The sequence below is a fragment of the Sinocyclocheilus anshuiensis genome, unplaced genomic scaffold (genome assembly GCF_001515605.1).
Source record: "Sinocyclocheilus anshuiensis isolate Anshui unplaced genomic scaffold, SAMN03320099.WGS_v1.1 scaffold1955, whole genome shotgun sequence".
NCBI lineage: Eukaryota > Metazoa > Chordata > Actinopteri > Cypriniformes > Cyprinidae > Sinocyclocheilus > Sinocyclocheilus anshuiensis.
Window position 1 is genome coordinate 165,761 of NW_015554054.1, and position 24,860 is coordinate 190,620.

Here is a 24,860-nt window from a genome sequence, read left to right on the forward strand (position 1 = left end):
TCTATCTATCTATCTATCTATCTATCTCTCTATCTATCGCTCTATCTATCTATCTATCTATCTATCTATCGAAATCTTAGATATTTGTAGGTATACTTTTTTGGAAATTTCATTAAAACAAATTAATTCCATTTATTTATTTTTAATATGTATAAAATTGTGTGTGTGTGTGTGTGTGTGTTGCATATTACCTTTTATGTGACATGTTAAACACTCACTAAATTCCCGATTATAACTGAGTTTCTTGATGCAAAAGGCTTCACATGAGATTATAACAGGTGTTGTTTGATTGCAGGGAGCTTCATTGTGTTAAACTTGATTTGACCTCTGCAGTGGGTTTAATAGGTTTGGAGTGTGTAAGTGTCCTGGAGAACTAACTACGGAGCAGACAGATTTCGTTTGAGAGCCAAACTGATGAGAAGAGTGTTTGACTGTGTGATGCAGGACTGTCGTCAAAGAATCTGACGCGACACGTGTCTACATCCATCTGACTACATGTCCTCTTTTTTCAGAGCGAATCACGGACGTCATCGATTTTGGACAGAACAGACTTGCTCCTCTTCTGAGGAAAAACCTAGAGAATCGGACTCATGGTACGAAGCCACTGCGAGAAGCATCTGTGGGGACAATGAAGCGTACAAATTAAATAAAATAATTAGATGATATATGTACAAAATAAAAGAAACACATGGCGGATGACGTGGATAAAAGCTGTATATTGTTGCTGCTGCTGTACATTCATGTATTTCATTCTCGCATAAATGTATTTATGTTTTAAAAACTATTTATATGTTTATAAAAGAGATATTTATAAATATGAGTTTATTTATGTAACATTTTGAAATGAATGCAAACTGCAGGCCAATTCTGTTTGTAACTATTTTGTCTCTAATAGTTGTAAATGTTTTAAAAATCATTAAAAATGCACAAATGCAAAAAATAAAACGGATCACGAAAGTTTTTAATGTTTTTACAATTGAATTTTGTGCAAATTATGATGAAAATTAATTATATATATATATATATATATAAAACATTTTTCATCAATATTTTTGACTTCAATATTAAACTAAAATAATATTATTTGACTTAAATAATAAACTTTCAGTAAAAATAACAAAACATCCATAAAACAAGATCAATTTATCACTATTGTGTAATTGTGCAAAACAATACAACATATTTCTTTCTGCATTATATGAAGCAATATTTATTTTTACAATTCACTTAATTCAACATGAATTATCTGAGAACAATAAATAAATTCTCTTTAGAAATAAATACAGTAAATATATCTTGTTTTGAGGATTTTGGGATATTTCTACTTTGAAATCGGGACAAAAAAAGAGAGATTTTCTCTTAGAAAAGTGAGTGAGTAAAAAAACCTGCGGTCTCTATACTGAATATTTTCATTAATAAACCTGCTGTAATGAATAAGCGGGGACATGAGAGAGCAGTCTGTTCAGATGAATCTCTCAAACATTAGGCAAGCATTTAGCAGAATTTGAACTGAAATGGCAAAAAGGAGTCCAAGAACATTAAGTTTGACCCACTAAGTGGGCAAAACAGCAGATTTATTACAATGAATTAGTGCTGTATATATTTGTAAAGTGCTTTTAAAGGAGAATTACACAGGAAAGAAAAAACGGTTTTGTCCTTGAAAGCCGATTTTCAATGACTCACGCTGGCTCATTTGGGTCTATATATATATTGCAAAAGAAGAGATACTGTGACAGATAACCTCACACCAGTTAAACAAATGACAAGAAACACGATATCTGACCATTGAACTTACCAGAGAAACTGGGAGAACAACAGCTTGTTCAGACTTAAAGCACACAGAAACTATATAAATAGCTATACTGATATAAAAACTATTTATTTTTGTAATTATATGATCAACACTGGGTCATTTTTACACCCTGGCCATTTAAATTCTTACACTTTCTGACTCATTTCTGTGAGGTCATTGAAAAGAAAAGAAAAGAAATACCATTCACGAGTTTGGGGTCAGTAAGATTAAAATAAAATATATCAGTTTATCATTTATTTGATCAAGAATACAGTAAAAACTGTTAAATATTTTTACAACTTAAAACAACTCTTTTCTATGTGAATATATTGTAAACTGTAATTTATTCCTGTGATTTTCAGCATCATTACTCCAGTCTTCAGTGTCACATGATCCTTCAGATATCATAATAATATGCTGATATTATTATAATAATATTATGCTAATATTTGCAGTATTGAAATTGTAACAATGTTTTTGTGGAAATACATTTTTTCCAGAACTATATGATGAATATAAAGTTTAAAATAACAGCATTTACTTGAAACAGATTTTGTTAAATATAAATGTCCTTATTGTCATTTTTGATCAATTGAATGCATCTTTGGTGAATAAAAAGTATTAATTTCTTGAAAAAAAAAAAAAACTTACTGACCCTAATGTTTAGTGTATATATCAAATTGATTATTAAAAAAAAATATATTATAAATTTGAAAATAATTAAAATTAATTTGATTTTATTAATATTCATCATGACGTCAACATTTTTGTCCAAACCCATGCAGAAAACAAATAAACCATATCCAGAAAACATGACCTGGGGAAAACTAAATGAAAGATTAAAAAATAAAATAAAGACTAAACTTTCCACCTAAGAATAATAGTACAGAATATGAAGAAATGCTTGCTTAGTCTGAAGTTGCAGTACCCCTAATAGCCTGCAGGCGGTCACTGCTACAGAGCTGCACCTTCAACATGCTTCAACTGCCGTTTAAAATGCAATAATGCCATCTTGTGGCCGCTGATAATCTCCTGTAAAAGATTCCTGTTGCATAAGAGGAGAAGATGGGAGAACTGAAGGCATGGATGAGATGAGTCAGATTTCAGAATGAACAACTTTCATGCTCTGTTTACAGGGGTTTACAGATAAACTCAGAATTACAAGACATAAACTCAGAATTACGAGTTATAAACTCAGAATTACGAGATATCAATTCAGAATTACGAGATATAAACTCAAAATTACGAGATATAAACTAAGAATTGCAAGATATAAACTAAGAATTGCAAGATATAAACTAAGAATTTCAAGATATAAACTAAGAATTTCAAGATATAATCTAAGAATTTCAAGATATAAACTAAGAATTACGAGATATAAACTAAGAATTATGAGACATAAACTCAGAATTACGAGACATAAACTCAGAATTACGAGATATAAACTCAAAATTACGAGATATAAACTCAGAATTTCAAGATATAAACTAAGAATTTCAAGATATAAACTAAGAATTTCAAGATATAAACTAAGAATTATGAGACATAAACTCAGAATTACGAAATATAAAGTAAGATTTGTGAGATATGAACTCAGAATTACATGAACTCAGAATTACGAGATATAAACTAAGAATTACGAGACATAAACTAAGAATTACGAGATATAAATTCAGAATTACGAGAAATAAACTCAAAATTACGAGATATAAACTAAGTATTTCGAGATATAAACTAAGAATTACAAGATATAAACTAAGTATTTCAATGTATAAACTAAGTATTTCAATGTATAAACTAAGAATTTCGAGATATAATCTAAGAATTTCAACGTATAAATTTCAAGATATAAACTAAGTATTTCAATGTATGAACTAAGAATTTCAAGATATAATCTAAGAATTTCAACATATAAACTAAGAATTTCGAGATATAAAGTAAGAATTTCGAGATATAAACTAAGAATTACGAGATATAAACTCGGAATTACGAGACATAAACTAAGAATTTCAAGATATAAACTAAGAATTTCAAGATATAAACTAAGAATTTCAAGATATAATCTAAGAATTTCAACATATAAACTAAGAATTACGAGATATGAATTCAGAATTACGAGATATAAACTAAGAATTACGAGATATAAATTCAGAATTACGAGACATAAACTCGGAATTACGAGATATAAAGTAAGATTTGTGAGATATGAACTCAAAATTACGAGATATAAATTCAGAATTACGAGATATAAACTCAGAATTATGAGATATAAATTCAGAATTACGAGATATAAACTCAGCATTACGAGATATAAACTCAGAATTACGAGATATAAACTCAGAATTACGAGATATTTCGTATATATATAAATATATAAAGTAAGATTTTTGAGATATAAACTCAGAATTACGAGACATCAACTCAAAATTACGAGATATAAACTAAGAATTTCAAGATATAAACTAAGAATTTTGAGATATAAACTAAGAATTACGAGATATACACTCAGAATTACGAGATATAAGCTAAGAATTACGAGACATTAACTCAGAATTACGAGATATAAATTCAGAATTACGAGATATAAACTCAAAATTACGAGATATAAATTCAGAATTTCAAGATATAAACTAAGAATTTCAAGATATAAACTAAGATTTTCAAGATATACACTCAGAATTACGAGATATAAATTCAGAATTTCAAGATATAAACTCAAAATTACGAGATATAAATTCAGAATTTCAAGATATAAACTAAGAATTTCAAGATATACACTCAGAATTACGAGATCAAAATATTATCTCAGAATTATGATAAATAAAATAAGAATTGTGAGACATAAACTCATAATTACGAGATATATCGTAATTCTGAGTTTATATCTCATAATTTTATATCTAGTAATTTTGATATAGACTGAGAATTACAATATATGAACTCAGAATTACGAGATATAAATTCAGAATTATGAGACATAAACTCAGAATTTCAAGATATAAACTACGAATTTCAAGATATAATCTAAGAATTACGAGATATAAACTAAGAATTACGAGATATAAACTAAGAATTTCGAGATATAAACTAAGAATTTCAAGACATAAATATAAAATTCAAGAGATATATCGTAATTGAGTTTATATCTCATAATTTTATATCTCGTAATTTTGATATAAACTGAGAATTACAATATATGAACTCAGAATTTCAAGATATAAACTCAGAATTTCAAGATATAAACGAAAAATGTCAAGATATAAACTCAGAATTATGAGATATAATCTCAGAATTACGAAATATTATCTCAGAATTACAAAATATTATCTCAGAATTATGAAATACTATCTCAGAATTACGAAATATTATCTCAGATTTACGATAAATAAAATAAGAATTATGAGATATAAACTCAGAATTACGAAATATTATCTCAGAATTACAAAATATTATCTCAGAATTATGAAATATTATCTCAGAATTACGAAATATTATCTCAGATTTACGATAAATAAAATAAGAATTATGAGATATAAACTCAGAATTACGAAATATTATCTCAGAATTACGAAATATTATCTCAGAATTACAAAATATTATCTCAGAATTATGAAATATTATCTCAGAATTACGAAATATTATCTCAGAATTACGATAAATAAAATAAGAATTGTGAGATATTAACTCAGAATTACAAGATATAAACTCAGAATTGTGAAATATTATATGAGAAATACGAAATATTATCTCAGAATTACCATAAATAAAATAAGAATTGCGAGATATAAACTCAGAATTATGAGATATAAACTAAGAATTACATGACATAAACTCAGAATTACGAGATATAAACGAAGAATTTCAAGATATAAACGAAGAATTTCAAGATATAAACGAAGAATTTCAAGATATAAACTAAGAATTTCAAGATATAAACTAAGAATTACGAGATATTTGAACTCCGAATTACGAGATATAAACTCAGAATTACGAGATATGAACTGATAATTATAAGATATAATCTCAGAATTACGAAATATTATCTCAGAATTACGATAAATAAAATAAGAATTATGAGATATAAACTCAGAATTGTGAGATATAAACTAAGAATTACAAAATATTATCTCAGAATTATGATAAATAAAATAATAATTGTGAGATATTAACTCAGAATTACAAGACATAAACTCAGAATTACGAGATATAAACTAAGAATTACGAGACATAAACTCAGAATTACAAAATATTATCTCAGAATTACGAAATATTATCTCAGAATTACAAAACATTATCTCAGAATTATGAAATATTATCTCAGAATTACGAAATATTATCTCAGAATTACGATAAATAAAATAAGAATTATGAGATATAAACTCAGAATTGTGAGATATAAACTAAGAATTACAAAATATTATCTCAGAATTATGAAATATTATCTCAGAATTACGAAATATTATCTCAGAATTACGATAAATAAAATAAGAATTATGAGATATAAACTCAGAATTGTGAGATATAAACTCAGAATTGTGAAATATTACCTCAGAATTATGATAAATAAAATAATAATTATGAGATATTAACTCAGAATTACAAGATATAAACTCAGAATTGTGAAATATTATCTGAGAAATATGAAATATTATCTCAGAATTACCATAAATAACATAAGAATTGCGAGATATAAACTCAGAATTGCGAAATATTACCTCAGAATTACAATATATACAGTAAGATTTGCGAGATATAAACTCAAAATTACAAGACATAAACTCAGAATTACGAGATATAAACTAAGAATTTTAAGATATAAACTAAGAATTTCAAGATATAAACTAAGAATTTCAAGATATAAACTAAGAATTACGAGATATAAACTAAGAATTACGAGACATAAATTCAGAATTACGAGATATAAACTCAGAATTACGAGATATAAACTAAGAATTTCAAGTTATAAACTAAGAATTTCAAGATATAAACTAAGAATTTCAAGAGTAATTCTGAGATAATATTTCGTAATTCTGAGATAATATTTCGTAATTCTGAGATAATATTTCATAATTCTGAGATAATATTTTGTAATTCTGAGATAATATTTCGTAATTCTGAGATTATATCTTATAATTATCAGTTCATATCTCGTAATTCTGAGTTTATATCTCGTAATTCGGAGTTCATATATTGTAATTCTCAGTTTATATCAAAATTACGAGATATAAAATTATGAGATATAAACTCAGAATTATGTCTTTGAATATAAACAGAATGATAAATTCAGAATTGTGAGATATAAACTCAGAATTATGAGATATACACTCAGAATTATGAGACATAAACTCAGAATTACGAGATATAAACTAAGAATTACGAGATATAAACTAAGAATTTCGAGATATAAACTAAGAATTTCAAGACATAAATATAAAATTCAAGAGATATATCGTAATTCTGAGTTTATATCTCATAATTTTATATCTCGTAATTTTGATATAAACTGAGAATTACAATATATGAACTCCGAATTACGAGATATAAACTCAGAATTACGAGATATGAACTGATAATTATAAGATATAATCTCAGAATTACGAAATATTATCTCAGAAGTTGAGACATAAACTCAGAATTACGATATATAAACTCAGAATTACGAGATATAAACGAAGAATTTCAAGATATAAATGAAGAATTTCAAGATATAAACGAAGAACTTCGAGACATAAACTCAGAATTACGAGATATAACCTCAGAATAACGAGACATAAATTCAGAATTTCAAGATATAAACTCAGAATTACGAGATATAAACGAAGAATCACGAGATTTAAACTCAGAATTACGAGATATAAACTCAGAATTATGAGACATAAAGTAAGATTTCGAGTTATAAACTCAGAATTACGAGATATAAACTAAGAATTTCGAGATATAAACTAAGAATTGCAAGATATAAACGAAGAATTTCAAGATATAAACTCAGAATAACGAGATATAAACTAAGAATTTCGAGATATAAAGTCAGAATTACGAGATATAAACGAAGAATTTCAAGATATAAACGAAGAATTTCGAGACATAAACTCAAAATTACGAGATATAAACTAAGAATTTCAAGATATAAACTCAGAATTGCGAGATATAAACTAAGAATTACGAGATATAAACTAAGAATTTCAAGATATAAACTAAGAATTTCAAGATATAAACGAAGAATTTCGAGATATAAACGAAGAATTTCAAGACATAAACTCAGAATTTCAAGATATAAACTCAGAATTTCAAGATATAAACTCAGAATTATGAGACATAAACTCTGAATTACGAGATATAAACTAAGAATTTCAAGATATAAACGAAGAATTTCGAGATATAAACGAAGAATTTCAAGATATAAACTCAGAATTTCAAGATATAAACTAAGAATTACGAGATATAAACTCAGAATTTCAAGATATAAACTCAGAATTATGAGACATAAACTCAGAATTACGAGATATAAACTAAGAATTACGAGATATAAACTCAGAATTACGAGATATAAACTCCGAATTACGAGATATAAACTCAAAATTATGAGATATAAACTAAGAATTACGAAATATTATCTCAGAATTACGATATATAAAGTAAGATTTACGAGATATAAACTCAGAATTACTCATGCAGAGCTTTATACACAAACATCAACAACATCAACACAAACATCACAAACATCAACAACTTGTATTGCATTCGATATTTTACAGGAAGTCAGTGCAAAGATACCAGCACAGGTGTTATATGATCCCGTTTTCTAGTGTTAGTTAAAAGTCTTGCTGCATCATTCTGAACATACTGAAGACGCAGAACCAGAGACTGACTTATTCCTAAGTATAAAGCATTACAATAGTCCAACCGCGTTGAAATAAAAGCATGTATAACAGACTCTAAATCCTTGTTCGAAAGAATAGTTTTCAGTTTGGACAATTTCCTTTACTGAAAAAGGATGTTTTCACAACACCGTTTACTTGTCGGTCAAGATGGATTTCGGAATCAGTAATTACTCCCAAGTTCCTCACATAACCACATAGATCATTGGACAATAGTCCCTGGCTTCCGACTATACCTTTCTGAAACTGCTTGTTACCAAATATAATAAACTCACTCTTATCTTCATTTAATTTAAGAAAATTATTTGCAAACCAAGTCTAATTATTTGCAAACCAACCTCTGCCAAGCACTTGCAAAAGTTTGTTAAAGAAAAACAACCGTCAAGCTCTAAAGGAAAATAAATTTGCAAATCAACATGAATACAGATGATAATTAATATTGTATTTTCTAAAAATTGACCCCAGGGGCAGCATATATAAAGAAAACAAAGTTGGACCAATAATAGATCCCTGTGGGACCCCACAGGAGAAAGTAGCAGATGTAGAGACATGATTTCCAATTTTAACAGAACAAGTCCTATCCTGCAAATAAGAAGAAAACCACTTAAGTGCAAAACCGTTAATTCCAACATAATCTCTAAGACGTTCTATTAAAACAGCATGATCTATAGTGTCAAAAGCAGCGCTCAAGTCTAACATCATTAGGGCAACACCCTTTCCGGAGTCAATACTCAAAAATATATAATTAAAAACCTTGAGCAGCGCTGATTTTGTACTGTGCTTGGTCCGAAATCCAGACTGAAAGGCATCCATTATATTATTATTAGTCAGAAAATCAACAAGTTGGTTATGAACACTTTTTCCAAGATCTTGTTGACAAAAGATAATTTTGAAATGGGCCTAAAATGTTTAAAATCCAGTTGATCCAGATTTGCCTGTTTTAAAACTGGTTCAATAGTCGCATGCTTAAAGCCTAGTGGCACGCATCCCAAAAATAAACTACTATTAATAATTCTTAAAACACTAGGGCCAATAGTGTCTATGACTTCTTTAAACAGTCGTGCCGGGAGAACATCATAACAAGAGATAGTTGATTTTAAATGCAGTACTATATCCTTCAACTGGGCTAAAGAAATATGTTCAAAGTACTCAAACAGTGAGAAAAAATCCTTACATTGGCTGTAAGATTTCCTAAAGGCAAAATGTTAGACCGAATAGCATCAATTTGACCAATGAAATACTTTAAAAAGCTCTCACAAAGATCCTTATATGGAATAGGAAAAGCATTAATCGACTGACTTAGTGCCTTATCTATAGTTGCAAATAATACCTTCGGGTTATTTACATTCTGCGAAATAATTTGCGAGAAATATGAAGATCTGGCAGCCTTAACAGCATCTTGGTAATTTGATAAAGACTCTCTAAAATTTTCATAAGATACTTGCAATTTATCTTTCAGCCACTTACGCTCACTAAGATTTGCGAGATATAAACTCAGAATTGCGAAATATTATCTCAGAATTATAAAAGATTATCTCAGAATTGGATATAAACTAAGAATTATGATATATAAACTCAGAATTACGAGATATAAACTGAGATAAAAAGTTACAATTACCTTTTCCCGTGGCTGTACGGTCTAGTAAGGACATGAGGTAAATGAGTACATTTTTTTTTTTTTACAATTTTTCATTTTTGGGTGAACTATCCCAACATTCAGACTACATAATCAAATGAATGTTGCAGTATTTCTGTAAAACAAAGGAGAGGAAAATAGTCAATTACTAGAGTTGTGTGCTAGTCTGAATTGAATGTGAGGAGGCTGACTTTCTTTTGAGAAAGAAACATTCAGTTTGACCAGTGTGGTCTGATTCATAAACAAACCGTTCTTATATGAACCAGAGCTTTCAATGAATGCTTACCAGTTTGAAACAGTCTAATGAATCATCCACTGAATTAACTTAGTTACTCAATCAACATCTGAATCAACCAACAACTTAAAGTAACAATTAAATTGAATATATGATTGGAAAAAAACCCTGAAAAACAGATTGATATTCATGTATGACATTTATACTGTAGAATTTAAGATGCTGCATTATGGTATACATGTTCAGAAACATGGGATCGTTTTTTACCATAGTAAATTATAGTAAGTTTAAGTTCTTTAGTGTATATGCCTACAGTATTTTAAATTTTTTTTAAACATGTCTTTATGTTGTATTGAGTATAGCACATGCAGATGTAAATCTTAAGGATATTCTTCATCGCTTCATCAGACTTTTAGATGCTTTTCACGTTAGTTTTCAATGGTTATTACATACAAATAAATAATAAATATTTCAGTTTCTTTATATTTGTACTTGTGGTAAGTATTGAGTGCTCCAGATGCCTCAGAGTGAATTAAATGTCCGAGTGAATCAGATTGAATCGCAAACCTATGAACAGTTTGCTAACAAGCTTGATGGATTCATTGAATAGAAACGACTCAAAGACTTCATCAAGATGCAGGATTTTTATTTGTCATACATACAGTTATACAGGGTACAACTTGCATTGCAATGTAAACATTGTCAGCTACATGTGCATTAAAAATAAATATGAACATGAGAAATAATAAAAAGGTAAGTGGCCTAGTAGTAGTAGTAATAACAACAACAAAGGAGCAATATAGTAATGAGTCATCAAATTCATTAAAACATTTTCCAATTGGGCATGTTAATGTTAAAAATCATGTTAATGTTTGAATATGAATTAGCCTAATTCATATTCAAACATTAACATGATTTTTAAACAATGTATATTGTGAAAATCACTTTACAAATTAAAAAAAAATATATATATATAATAAAAATAAAACAAAGTGTGGTCGAAAATGTAATTGGGACAACAGTGTTTTGATACAACATGACACAACTTGGTTCATTTTCATTTGACGAATAAGTCTGATTTATGCAGTAATCACTCAAAATGATTCATACATGTTTTGATACACTACAAAAGATCCGGCTCAGAGGAGTCGATTGTTTGAGAACCGAACACTGCATTTGCTGTACTACATGTATGGTTTTGATTCACTAAAATGAACCGGTTTGGCAACAGGACCGAAAGTTTAAAAAAAGAAAAGAAAACAATATCACGGGTATTCACAGTATTCATTTTATATTATTTTCACGACATCATTGTTCTTTTGACTTGTTGTTTCAGATTTTTTATTACTTGTAGTTTAAAACGAAACGTAGACAGGGCCGTTTTTCCTCGTTTAATTAGATAAATGTCAACGAAAATGTCAAACTTATTTACTTGCCATCCGCGACAGAATGTTATGGGCCACGTGATGGTGTAATTACATCAAGACATTAAAGAATCACTGAATCGAACGAACTGCTCAAAAGAACCGATTTGCGGAAACGACTCGGACCTCCCGTCGCTGAGCATCATTGGAGGGCGGGCTCAGTGGGCGGGGTTTCGCCGGACGTACTAAAAGCGTACGCGAGCGCTCTTTTCCGTCCTGTACGGAGAGCCACGTGTGACTGAACGGTTTGTTCCTGCGCCACGCTCCCGCTATCAGCTTTACTGTTAAGAAAAGACAAAAAAAACACCAACCTTCAGTCATGGTGAAGCTTGCCAAGGTAAGATACATGCAAACACTTTCTAACAATTCAAAGTAACATTATCGGTTTAAATTTAAACGGTCGAAATGTTCAATTTTTCGTTGCATCGCCTCTGCTGTGAAGAAGGCCCACGTGTGCGACACATGTATCTCGATCATGTGTGTTTTATAGTTTCGCAAAGGTGAACTCAACGAGTGCAAATGATTTTTAGTGCTAAATAGGTGCTTCTAAAATAAACTAATTCAAATGTAATAGCCGTTTTTGTCGGTTATTCGGTTCACACGGGCGGGCCACGCTTCTCTTTTTTAGGCCTCAGCTGACACGCATGAAGTATATTTTTATGAGTGTGTATGTGACACGTTTTGTAGTGCTGTGAAACCAGCCGTCGTTGGTAAGCGAGGTTCTGCGAGTTTTCGAGGGTAGTGGTTTCGCGCTAAACCGCGCGTTCGCCGTGTGAGCCGTGCAGCGGTGTAGCGCGATGCTAAACGCCTCCATTTTGGCTCTTTGTAGCGGATGAGCGGACATTAAACACGCGGCATTAAACCGCGTCGCGGTGTTAAGGCATATTGTGTGATTTGCGTGATTATAATATGTGAGGCTGGCACGTGTTTATAAACTAGCCTGTTGGCTAGCGTGCTTGCGTGTTTTCCACGTGTAACGAGAACCCCACGCGCGCAGTGCGGTGATGTTTAAATCATTTAATAAGCTTTTAAACCCATTTCGATACTCAGACATATTATTATTATTATTATTATTATTATTATTTTACCTTTGAACCTTTCCACGTTTAACGAGAACCCCACGCGCGCAGTGCGGTGATGTTTAAATCATTTAATAAGCTTTTAAACCCATTTCGATACTCAAACGTATTATTATTATTTTACCTTTGAACAGTGGTTGTATTTAAGTGACCAGCCATTTAATACTAATTATACAAGTTATTTAATAACAATCCAAAATTTGCAATTAGCAAATTGCACCGCGCCAAAAGTCTTACGCTAATACGCATCGCGCCTTCGGAATTATCCACAAACATATCTGAGAGATTTGTTCTTGCTCTGACCCGTTTCAAATAAAAGCGATCAAATGGTGTTTGATTAGGCCACACCTCCAAACATTTGCTATGTCTAAAACTAGCCCTGCAGATACATGTATTCGTTTATCACTTAAATTCTGTTTATTTGTGTTCAATGCATGAATAATACAATTTATACAATCATTTGTGTGTACTTTTTATATATATATATATATATATATATATATATATAAAAATAAAAATTAACCGCACCTCCAAACAGTTGATATGCTGAACGGCCCTAAATGTTGTAGATACTTGTTATATTTTCTTTACAATAAGTTGCACTGAGTCAAACTGCCGCTATTTTGAGAAGAAAAACACAAGTGGCTTTTATTCCCCACATTATCACACTCGTAAATCAAGTAATTCAACGATCCATTTGTAAACATTATAAATGTTAATAAAAAAAACTATTAACTTGTATTTTTAGTTCCCGTCACTCTAAATCTTTAGTGGTATTTCGAACAGGAATGGATAAAATATAAATTATAGTGCCGTTATAAAAGTCAAAACTAAAGCGAAACTGAAAGTTGTTCTGGAATATAAGTCGGCGGCACATTTCAGATGTTAAAAAAATGTTAGGTGTGTTTCGGGAAATATGATAAACATCCGCATAATTGCAAGAACTTAGGGGAAAAAACTTGACTTTGTCACTAAATCAGTTTCTGTCCCCACAAATCAATCTTTTCTCAACGTTTGCAGGCAGCTAAAAAGCAAGCGCCTCCGAAGAAAAAGGCACCTCCGCCTCCCAGGGAAGTGGAAGAGGAGTCCAGCGAGGAGGACAGCGAGGATGAGGAAGAAGAGGTGAGGAATCCATCTAGAAATCATGCGTTTTAATCACTTTGTTGCGAATGAAGAAATGGTTAGGATTAAATGATTTCAATTGGGCAGGTGCTGCCAGTTAAAGCTGTAGCGAAGAAAAAAGCAGCTCCAGTGAAGGCAGTGAAGAACGGAAAAGCTGCTGCCAAACAGGAGAGTGAGAGTGACGATGACGACGATGATGAAGAATCTGGTAAGCTAATGTTTTCATGATGGTCTTCTCAGGGCTGTGTACTTAATCCAAAGGTCAAAATCGAATAATTTCTCCGTTCTTCTCAATAGAAGAGGAAGCTCCTCCAAAGAAGGCCGCACCTGCCAAAGCAACTCCTGCTAAGAAGGCAGTGCCTGCTGAGGAGTCCTCCGATGATGACGACGAGGAGGACGGTATGAAAACGTCTCAGGATTGATAGTGTGTGTGTGTGTGTGTGTATAAGTGATTTTGAGACGGTATAACATTAACAACGCAATTTCCTGTCTTCATAGATGACGAATCCGAGGAAGAGCCGCCACCTCCACCCAAGAAGGCCACAGCGGCAAAGAAAGCAGCTCCTGTGAAGAAAGCAGCTCCCGCTGAGGAGTCCGATGAGGATGACGGTGCGAAACATTCGGCTGAATCCAAGACTCGTGTTGAAGTCATTTTCACTGAGTGTGCCACATTTCTGTATTAATCACGGTCTCGATTTGCCTGTAGATGACTCTGAAGAGGAAGAAGCCCCGCCTCCTAAAAAGGCTGCTAAACCTGCAGCCAAAGCACCTGCTGCAAAAGCACCCACAGCGAAGGAGGAATCTGATGAGGATGAAGATGATGATGATGATGGTGTGTGACTAGACGGAATTATTTATTTATTTGTATACATGTGATGCACTAAGGGATTTAATACTGACAGTGTTTGATGACTCTATGGACTGATGTTTGCATTTTTGATAAGTTTTTAAGTTTCGTTCTGTATGTTTGTCTAAATTCTGATTGTGATTCAGAAGAAGAGGAAATGGACACGACTCCTGCGCCCAAAAAGGCAGGAACGGTGAAAGCGAAAGAGGAGTCTGATGATGATGATGACGACGATGATGAAGAGGAAGAAGGTATGACAGTGAAGTTATTAGACTGTCTTGAGTTTGTTTTATTATTATAATGCTGATCAGGTGCAGGGTTTGTTAAAATATCATGACTGTTAGCACAGATTTTGAAGGCGTTATCAGATTTAAGAGAATGTTTTTCTCCTCTCCTTACTGCGTAAAACGATTACAGCAATAGAACAATAGGTGTAGACTTGTGCCGGTATTCGGTCATGCGTTATATCACGGTAATGAATATGCACGATATTGTTATCGTGGGCTCTTCTAAATACCGTGAATAACTATATATTACAAGTTATTCAGAATTTTGAATGCATTTTAAGAATACTTTTACCATCAACTGGTCAAAATGCACAACACTGCTGTATGCTGCGTGAAAGTGAAAGATGAATCGCAACATGAAAATTTGATACCGGCATATCCCTAAATAGGTGTACACTGGGTTTTAAACTCTGTTATAGGTTTACATATACAATTATTTATACAATTCTCCTGATTTGTTGGAAATGCATCCTTTTTAAGTCCCAATGTGTCAGTTCCTCTATTGTATATTTCTTTCATTTCTACCCGTTCTGTAAGCCAAGTCCTGCTTATGCTCATGTATAGTAATACTCTGCTTTCATCCTACATTTAATACATGAAGATGTGCGTGTCTTCTCAGCACAGTGTGTCGTGCTCCTGATTTACGATGGTTTCATGGCGTTTTGTGTTTTTGAAGCTTGACAACACTGGTCACGTCCAGTTCTTTAATTCAGTTGTTCTGGGTTTTGTTCTTCAGAAACCCCCGTCACTCCAGCGAAAAGGAAGGCCGAGACCAAAAAAGAGAAGGGAACACCGCCGGCTAAGAAAGCTAAAACTGATGGCGAAGGTGAGACTTCAGTTCTGTACGCTTCAGTGCTTGTGCATTAAAGGAACACTCCACTATTTTTGAAAATAGGCTCATTTTCCAACTCCCCTAGAGTTAAACAGTTGGGTTTTCACCAAATAGTTTCTATATTTTTCCCATTTAAAACTTGACTCTTCTGTAGTTACATCGTGTACGAAGACCGACGGAAAATTAAAAGTTGCGATTTTCTAGGCCGATATGTTTAGGAACGATTCTCTCATTCCGGCGTAATCAAGGAACTTTGCTGCTGTACCATGGGTGCAGCAGGCGCAATATTACGCACTACACGATGTAACTACAGAAGAGTCAAGTTTTAAATGGGAAAAATATAGAAACTTTTTGGTCATTTTTGAGTGAGATGCTAACAGTCTAATCAGATTCAATGATCTATGCTAAGCTACAGCTAAAAGTGCTACCGCCAGACCCGGAGATCGGCTGAATGGATTCGAAAACGGTAGAACTCGACTGTTTTACTCTAGGGGAGTTGGAAAATGAGCCTATTTTCAAAAATAGTGGAGTGTTCCTTTAAACCACATATGATGATTTAAAGGGACTTAATACTGAAACGTGTGATGTGAGCTTTCATATTAATTCTGATGCTGGTTTAAGGGGAAAAAAGGCTGTTTCTTTGTCTTGGTTTGGCGAACTAACTTTGCTGTAAATTTTCAGGTTTCAGTCTCTTCTTGGGCAACTTAAACTCCAATAAAGACTTTGATGAAAGTAAGTCCGCAATCACAAAGTTCTTCTCAAAGGAAGGCCTTGAAATTCAGGACGTCCGACTTGGTGGTAGCAAGTAAGGAGAAAGTTGTTGCATATCATTAAGTCCGTTTTGTCATTTGTAAAGGAGTTGTGACTGTTGATTTGACTCCTAATTAAAGCTTCGTAATGTCTTCTGAAGGAAATTTGGCTATGTCGACTTTGCGTCAGAGGAAGAGCTGCAGAAGGCTTTGGGGCTCAATGGCAAGAAGCTGATGGGCCTACCGGTGAAACTCGACAAAGCCCGAAGCAAAGAAAACTCCCTGGAAAACAAAAAAGGTAACATCCCTCAGCTGCTGCTTTGAATGTGAATCCAACCAGAAATGATGACAGCTTTTCACTTTCCCGAACTCCCGTGTGGGTTTAAGATAGTCAAGTGCTGATCTGGAGCCGCTGCTTATGGTGTACGTCAAACATCGAGCTCGCAGACGCCAACGTTTTATCACTTGTCTTCCCTCAGAGAGAGATTCACGCACTTTGTTTGTAAAGAACCTGCCGTACTCCATAACGCAGGAGGAACTGCAGGAAGTCTTTGACCAGGCTACTGATATTAGGATACCGATGGGCAGCAACGGTTCTAGCAGAGGGTAAGACTAAGCCATGGCTGTTTGCATTATTAACAATGCGTCTTTTAAACGAATGCTTGACTGACGTTCTCTTTGGGTACAGCATCGCGTACCTGGAGTTCAAGTCGGAGGCGATCGCTGAGAAGACGATGGAGGAGATGCAAGGGTCAGATGTTCAGGGCCGATCCATCATCATAGACTTCACCGGAGAAAAGAGTCGGCAGGGCGGCAGAGGTGAGTAATGATGACAACTAGGTGCAGTTTTGTCTGGTTTGACTGAGTTTTATTATGAATGTTAACGGAATGTCTTGTTTTCTACTCATTTAGCTGCTGGTTCTGCAAGCAAAGTCCTGGTTGTAAACAACCTATCGTTCAGCGCGAATGAAGAGGCCCTCCAGAGTGTGTTTGAGAAGGCCGTGTCCATCAGAATACCGCAGAACAACGGCAGACCAAAGGGGTACGTCCGGTGATTCATTAATATAATCAGAGATGTGTAGACACGTTTTGATGAGGAGTTGATTAGGTCTGTAGGATGATTTGACAGTTAAATAAGGCTTGTCAAAGTATTTGGCCTAAATGGCCTTTGCAGTTGAATCAAGATTAAAATGTTTGTTGTAAGAACTGAAGTTCAGGGTTTTTTTTTTCTCCCCTCAATTTGTTCACTAAATAAACACCAGGAAGAGTATTTGACGACTCAAATGGTTGAATCAGTTTAGCATTGATTCAGGCTGTCAGATTCCATGAAGTTATGGAATAATTTGAACTTTACAAACTGCTTGTATCCAAAGCTGTTTGTTTCTTTAGCACCCGATTTGTCTATTCAGACAATATCTAAAAAGGATAAACGTTTGACCGGCTGAATGAAAATGCAAAATCACTCCCTGCCAGTAGGTGGCGCTTGGAAAAGCAAAAAAAAAAAAGTTTCCTTTTTTGACACCTGGAATAATGTTCTGCTATTTGCTGTTGTTTAGCAAAATAATTTGAGCGCCACCAAGTTGCGGTTTTATGCAATGGTGGCAACCAAAAAGCTTGAATCTTATTGGTTTGTCAGTTTTCTTTGGATTTTTATGGATTTATTTATTGTAATTTCCATTAAAATGCCAAGAAAACTGTTGGCGACATGCAAATGTTTGTGTTGGCGTTTAACAGCCGTTCGCTCAAATTAAAATTTCACAACAATTTGTTGCGTGAACAGGCCATAACGTTTAAATTGGTTGCGCTATTAAAATTGTCACTGTACCGAACTATCATCCCTGAATATAGCCACATTCAAGTGTCTTGGTGTTTTTGCTGTGCTGACTTGGCTTTGGTCTAATGTCATTATTTATTTTTTTTCCAGATTTGCGTTTTTGGAGTTCGAGAGCGTGGAGGATTCCAAGGAGGCGCTGGAGAACTACAACAACACAGAAATCGAGGGCAGAAGTGTCCGATTAGAGTTCAGTCAGAACGAGCGAGGCAGTGGAGGCGGAAGAGGAGGCTCTGGTTTGTAGATTGCTTCTCGTTCACGAGTTTTACCAGCTTTTTTTTTACGAATGCTAATTGCTAACTGCTCTTCCCTCTGTTTGTAGGGCCAACAAAAACCCTGTTTGTCAAAGGTCTGTCGGAGGACACCACAGATCAGTCTCTGAAAGAAGCTTTTGAAGGATCCGTCAACGCCAGAATCGTCACAGACAGAGAAACCGGATCGTCGAAAGGGTACGGCCGTGTTTGATACTTGCGCACGCTTTTTGCTTCTCATGAGCTCCTCTCTGTCAATCCAGTGGCAGTGTATGGATTCGCACGAGAAGTAGAGCGAAATCACAGCTAAACAGGTGGTTCCACTATATTGGGATATACCCATGTCTGATGTGAGACATTAAGCCGTTTGATGTGTTAACCGCTGCTGCTTTTCCTCTGAATATTTACTGAATACTGTTTCTCACTCCAGGTTTGGTTTCGTGGACTTCGATAGCGAAGACGACTGCAAGGCGGCCAAAGAAGCCATGGATGACGGAGAGATCGACGGAAACCGAGTCACTCTGGACTACGCTAAGCCCAAGGGCGAGGGCGGCCGAGGGGGTGGCAGAGGAGGCTTCGGGGGAGGCTTCGGAGGAGGTTTCGGAGGAGGGTTCGGAGGGCGAGGCGGTGGACGAGGTGGTTTCGGTGGCCGAGGGGGCGGCAGAGGCGGCGGCTTCAGGGGAGGACGAGGAGGAAGAGGAGGCGGTGGCTTCAGAGGAGGAAGAGGCGGTGGGTGTCGGATCAATCTACTGATACATTTATAGACTACCGTTCTATACTGTACTTTATTTTTGTTTATTATTAATAATAATAATGGTAGTAAAATAAGAATTTATTATTGTAAGTACTTGAATTGAATTAATTCTATAAATAATGGTAAGCTATTAATATCTTTATCTAATTAAATCCAAGTTTATTTACACTTATTAAATCTGTGTAGTAGTTTGACTAGTTAAATGTAATTTTCAATTAAATCTCAATTTTATTGTAATTCTTTTTTAATCTTATTTTATTTCTATAAATTGTAACATCTTTTTAAATCTGCTTTTTTGTCATCTAATTCTAATTTTAGTTATTTGTGTAATTAAAACGATGCAAGTTTAGTTGATATCTAATATTTTTATTATGTCTGCTTGAATGTAATCTACTTAATATTTTGTCTAATTAAATCTAATTTAGTTTTTATATAGTTTTTACATTTATCTAACAATCTATTTTTTTGTCTAGCTAAATCTAATACGTTAATGATCTCCCATTTTATTTATTCCTGTCTTTTTCTTTTTTTCCTACTTTTGAGGCTTTACACTGAGTTAGTGAATGAGAAAATGCTTGTGATTACTGATTTGGCAGTGAGCCAATTTGAACATTAAGACCTTTTAGGTTTTAATTGAACCGTATAAATTAAAAGCGGTCTTGTTTTTCAGGTGGACGAGGTGGATTTGGGGACAAACCACAAGGGAAGAAGATCAAGTTTGATGATTAAGTCTGTAATTGAACGGTTTCCATTTGCTTAAATCCACTTTGTCAGAGCGTTTCTAGGACATTCCAGGAAGCATCAGTAACTGTACAGTAACCCTTGACCCCTCGCTCCCTTTTAACTGTGTGAGTTCTGAAGTGTCCCAACCATCCACGTGAAAATTAAATGTGAATGTTGTAATTCTGCTCTGCTGGTTTAGGTACATGTTGTACATGCAACAGGTTGTTGTTGTTTTTGTTTAGTTTTTTTTTTTAATGCTGCGTTTCTCTTCCCCGCCCCACATTTCCCCTCTAAATTTTATTTAATTTTCACTATTCTTCTTAAGTTAGCTTTAGATGCAAATTTAATGTGCAGTACCTTTTTAATGTGCAAAGCATATTGTAACATATACATGGAATTGACGCCTATTTAGTATTTAGAGATGTAAATCTATTTGAATGGGATTAAGATGGATAACAAGTGTGTTGTAAGGCTAACGTCAAATTTATGTGTGAACTAAATTTGGCTTGTGACTGAGGGTTTTTTTTTTTTTTTGCTTTTCTTCCAGTTCAGATTTTTCATAATGTAAAACCATTTTGATTAAACGTGGTTTTTAAACTCTTTGGTTTGTCGTGATTTTTGTAGGTGTGTTTTTGCAGATCTACAGAAACTTGTCGAATTCGGACCGTTTTTAGATGTTTGTTTTACAAAATTGAGTAGAATCTTGCTAATCTGCCGAAGTTAAATGGAGTGAATCGAAGCAGTCTGTTTCTGTCACATGATTCCTCTGTCATTGCAGTGAGGTGTCTTCAGTTATTTAGTATAATTGGAGTAAAACAGCAGTCCACACATGACGTGGAAGATCAAATGGAAATTGACATTTTTTTTTTTTTATGGTTTACTCTTAAGTTTTATTCTTTCAGCTGTTTGTTAAATCGGCACAAAGTGGGACGTATTTATCATTGTAATTATTGTGTGGCTTAAACCTAAAACATCTAAAATTGAAACAAAGTCTAAAAAAACTAGTTACTTTTCAGAAAAGAAAGGTGTACAATATGTATTAAGGAAGAAAAATATTACCCTTGTCTTGGTTACACATTAAATGTCTTTAAATTCAAGTCATTAGTGCTCTGAAGATGTTTTTTTTTTTTTATGGTTTTCCCTTTCTTTTTTTTTTTTTTTTTTTTTATATCGTATTGACCGAAGCTTGACGCTTATGACATTAGTGATGTTTGCTGGATAATATGGGTTTACAGTGGCTTGCAGCCAATTTTAATATCCTATCCATGTTACAATTAGAAGTTGATTGTGAATAACAAACACAAACTAAAGAATTGAAAGTGCATTTATTTTGTTTAATATTTAAATTATCTAAAAAAAAAAAAACGTTTATGCTGACAGATATGGCCTAATGCTTCTGCAGAGCTGGTTACATCTAATCTGGGTTACGTAATCAGACTCCAAATATTGAGTACTTGTATGTAGCACGTGGACCAATTAGACAATTATTTGTCATATTCAACAAATAATCCCTAACACCCCTCACCCAACCAACAAGCCAACTATGAGGGTCAATGGACCCTTCCCCAGAAATGCAACTAACGCCTCAAAAAGGCAGAACAGGCCTCTGGTTCCATGGCAACCAAAGACAAATCATCTGCTAACACTGGTTGTATTACTCAAAGGAATGCGGGCAGAGCAACTCACTCATTTTCCTCATAGGAAAGACACATACTGCCCAGAGAAATTGACTGTTCTCTAATTAATTCATAGACACATCTTTCTTTGAATGCACTTTCATATCCTCATGTCCTTTTTGTATATTATTACTGTTCTTGTATATTGTATTTTATGTTGTATACTGGTTTATGCATGCGTTATGATAGATCGCTAGTTAATATAACCTCACCTATACCATGTTTGGTATCTATGAGTTCGTATTTTCATGATCTAAATGATTGTATATTATATGTTGATACCTATGCAACACATTAGTATTGTAAGAATCTTGGAGGCAGGGGCTGAGCAGTGTTGCCAGATTGGGCGGGTTTTGAATTTGTGCGGGTAAAAATTGGCTTGGGCGGGTGGACAAAATTTGGGGTGGTTTGGGGTCAGTTTGGCGGTTTTCAAACATAGATTTCATAGGCTAATTGTTTAACAAATTTTCAGAAAAGAAAGGTGTACAATATGTATTAAGGAAGAAAAATATTACCCTTGTCTTGGTTACACATTAAATGTCTTTAAATTCAAGTCATTAGTGCTCTGAAGATGTTTTTTTTTTTTTATGGTTTTCCCTTTCTTTTTTTTTTTTTCTTTTTTTATATCGTATTGACCGAAGCTTGACGCTTATGACATTAGTGATGTTTGCTGGATAATATGGGTTTACAGTGGCTTGCAGCCAATTTTAATATCCTATCCATGTTACAATTAGAAGTTGATTGTGAATAACAAACACAAACTAAAGAATTGAAAGTGCATTTATTTTGTTTAATATTTAAATTATCTAAAAAAAAAAAAACGTTTATGCTGACAGATATGGCCTAATGCTTCTGCAGAGCTGGTTACATCTAATCTGGGTTACGTAATCAGACTCCAAATATTGAGTACTTGTATGTAGCACGTGGACCAATTAGACAATTATTTGTCATATTCAACAAATAATCCCTAACACCCCTCACCCAACCAACAAGCCAACTATGAGGGTCTACGGACCCTTCCTACGAAATGTAACTAACACCTCAAAAAGGCAGAACAGGCCTCTGGTTCCATGGCAACCAAGCTTGCAGCCAATTTTAATATCCTATCCATGTTACAATTAGAAGTTGATTGTGAATAACAAACACAAACTAAAGAATTGAAAGTGCATTTATTTTGTTTAATATTTAAATTATCTAAAAAAAAAAAAACGTTTATGCTGACAGATATGGCCTAATGCTTCTGCAGAGCTGGTTACATCTAATCTGGGTTACGTAATCAGACTCCAAATATTGAGTACTTGTATGTAGCACGTGGACCAATTAGACAATTATTTGTCATATTCAACAAATAATCCCTAACACCCCTCACCCAACCAACAAGCCAACTATGAGGGTCAATGGACCCTTCCCCAGAAATGCAACTAACGCCTCAAAAAGGCAGAACAGGCCTCTGGTTCCATGGCAACCAAAGACAAATCATCTGCTAACACTGGTTGTATTACTCAAAGGAATGCGGGCAGAGCAACTCACTCATTTTCCTCATAGGAAAGACACATACTGCCCAGAGAAATTGACTGTTCTCTAATTAATTCATAGACACATCTTTCTTTGAATGCACTTTCATATCCTCATGTCCTTTTTGTATATTATTACTGTTCTTGTATATTGTATTTTATGTTGTATACTGGTTTATGCATGCGTTATGATAGATCGCTAGTTAATATAACCTCACCTATACCATGTTTGGTATCTATGAGTTCGTATTTTCATGATCTAAATGATTGTATATTATATGTTGATACCTATGCAACACATTAGTATTGTAAGAATCTTGGAGGCAGGGGCTGAGCAGTGTTGCCAGATTGGGCGGGTTTTGAATTTGTGCGGGTAAAAATTGGCTTGGGCGGGTGGACAAAATTTGGGGTGGTTTGGGGTCAGTTTGGCGGTTTTCAAACATAGATTTCATAGGCTAATTGTTTAACAAAACAAGCCCAAGTTTGTTGTGTATACTGCATCCAATCAGTCATCATAACGTTACTACACACACAGCAGAGGTGCTGATGTAAATAAAGGTCGACAGCTGCACTTATCACGAGGGCTCAGCAGACAGACGTTATGATTCATGAGTGACAAGTTTTTAGCATAAGTTATAACGTATCTGATTTTGAATGTAGTATGACTATATTCAAGTAATCACAATGCCTAAATATAAGTCAAAGAGTGGGAGAGTGACTCAACTCTCAAAACGTGAATTATTGTGGAGTGAGATGACACGCTCTCACTGCAACTCAAAAATCAGAAATCAACTCCGAAATCAGAGCACATTTGAATTAATCATAACCGAAACTAAATATGTCGGTGTATACGATCATGTCTTTTATCTTAACGGTGCAGATTGATAAATCCTTGAAAACTGCTAGACTTGATTAGTTTTGACTGCAAAGTTCTGTATTATGTTCTACAATATGAACTTAACAAGAGGCTTCCTCTAGTTCTGTGTACAATTATAGAGCGACACGAAGGTAAGCACATTATTGTTGTTGTTTTTTTAATTGTCGGATTATAATTCAGTATATATCAATGAATGACACAGTTTTGAGTTGACTGTCATGGTGTGCGCATATGAATGAGTGTGAAATACCTGCTACATTTCTTTTTCCTATCACTTATATTGGGCACTTTTTGCATTTAAACTGGATTATTCTGACTGCTGACATTAAAAATCATGCATGTGTTGTTTCGAG

General features: G+C 33.6%; 2 protein-coding genes across 4 annotated transcripts in view; both read left to right on the forward strand.

Annotated features, from left to right (window-relative positions):
• Positions 1-762, forward strand: part of LOC107668494 (C-type natriuretic peptide 4-like) — a 2,680-nt gene extending 1,918 nt beyond the window's left edge. The window contains exon 3 of the mRNA XM_016460380.1: positions 513-762. Coding sequence (XP_016315866.1) covers position 513 — 1 coding nt within the window. The 3' untranslated portion in view covers positions 514-762. The remainder of the gene's footprint in view (positions 1-512) is intronic.
• Positions 763-12,164: 11,402 nt separating this feature from the next.
• On the forward strand, positions 12,165-21,037 carry LOC107668497 (nucleolin-like). Of its 3 annotated transcripts, none has more exons than XM_016460383.1 (18): positions 12,165-12,302; positions 14,065-14,166; positions 14,254-14,374; positions 14,464-14,565; positions 14,626-14,628; positions 14,665-14,775; positions 14,873-14,998; positions 15,160-15,264; positions 16,037-16,126; positions 16,814-16,937; positions 17,043-17,179; positions 17,361-17,487; positions 17,570-17,700; positions 17,794-17,923; positions 18,806-18,948; positions 19,035-19,161; positions 19,394-19,692; positions 20,388-21,037. In XM_016460383.1, exons 1-18 carry the CDS (start codon positions 12,285-12,287, stop codon positions 20,444-20,446), a joined length of 2,055 nt encoding a protein of 684 aa, XP_016315869.1. In that variant the 5' UTR covers positions 12,165-12,284; the 3' UTR covers positions 20,447-21,037. The 3 variants fall into 3 exon arrangements, with proteins under 3 accessions (XP_016315869.1, XP_016315871.1, XP_016315870.1); XM_016460385.1 differs by having other exon boundaries at positions 15,163-15,264; XM_016460384.1 differs by lacking the exon at positions 14,626-14,628.
• Positions 21,038-24,860: the final 3,823 nt, after the last annotated feature.

Bases quoted from the DNA above. Each gene is read 5' to 3' on its own strand.
- LOC107668497 (XM_016460383.1), top strand. The intron at 17,180-17,360 runs GTAACATCCCTC...GTCTTCCCTCAG, and splicing joins CTCCCTGGAAAACAAAAAAG to AGAGAGATTCACGCACTTTG. The intron at 17,924-18,805 runs GTACGTCCGGTG...TTTTTTTTCCAG, and splicing joins AACAACGGCAGACCAAAGGG to ATTTGCGTTTTTGGAGTTCG.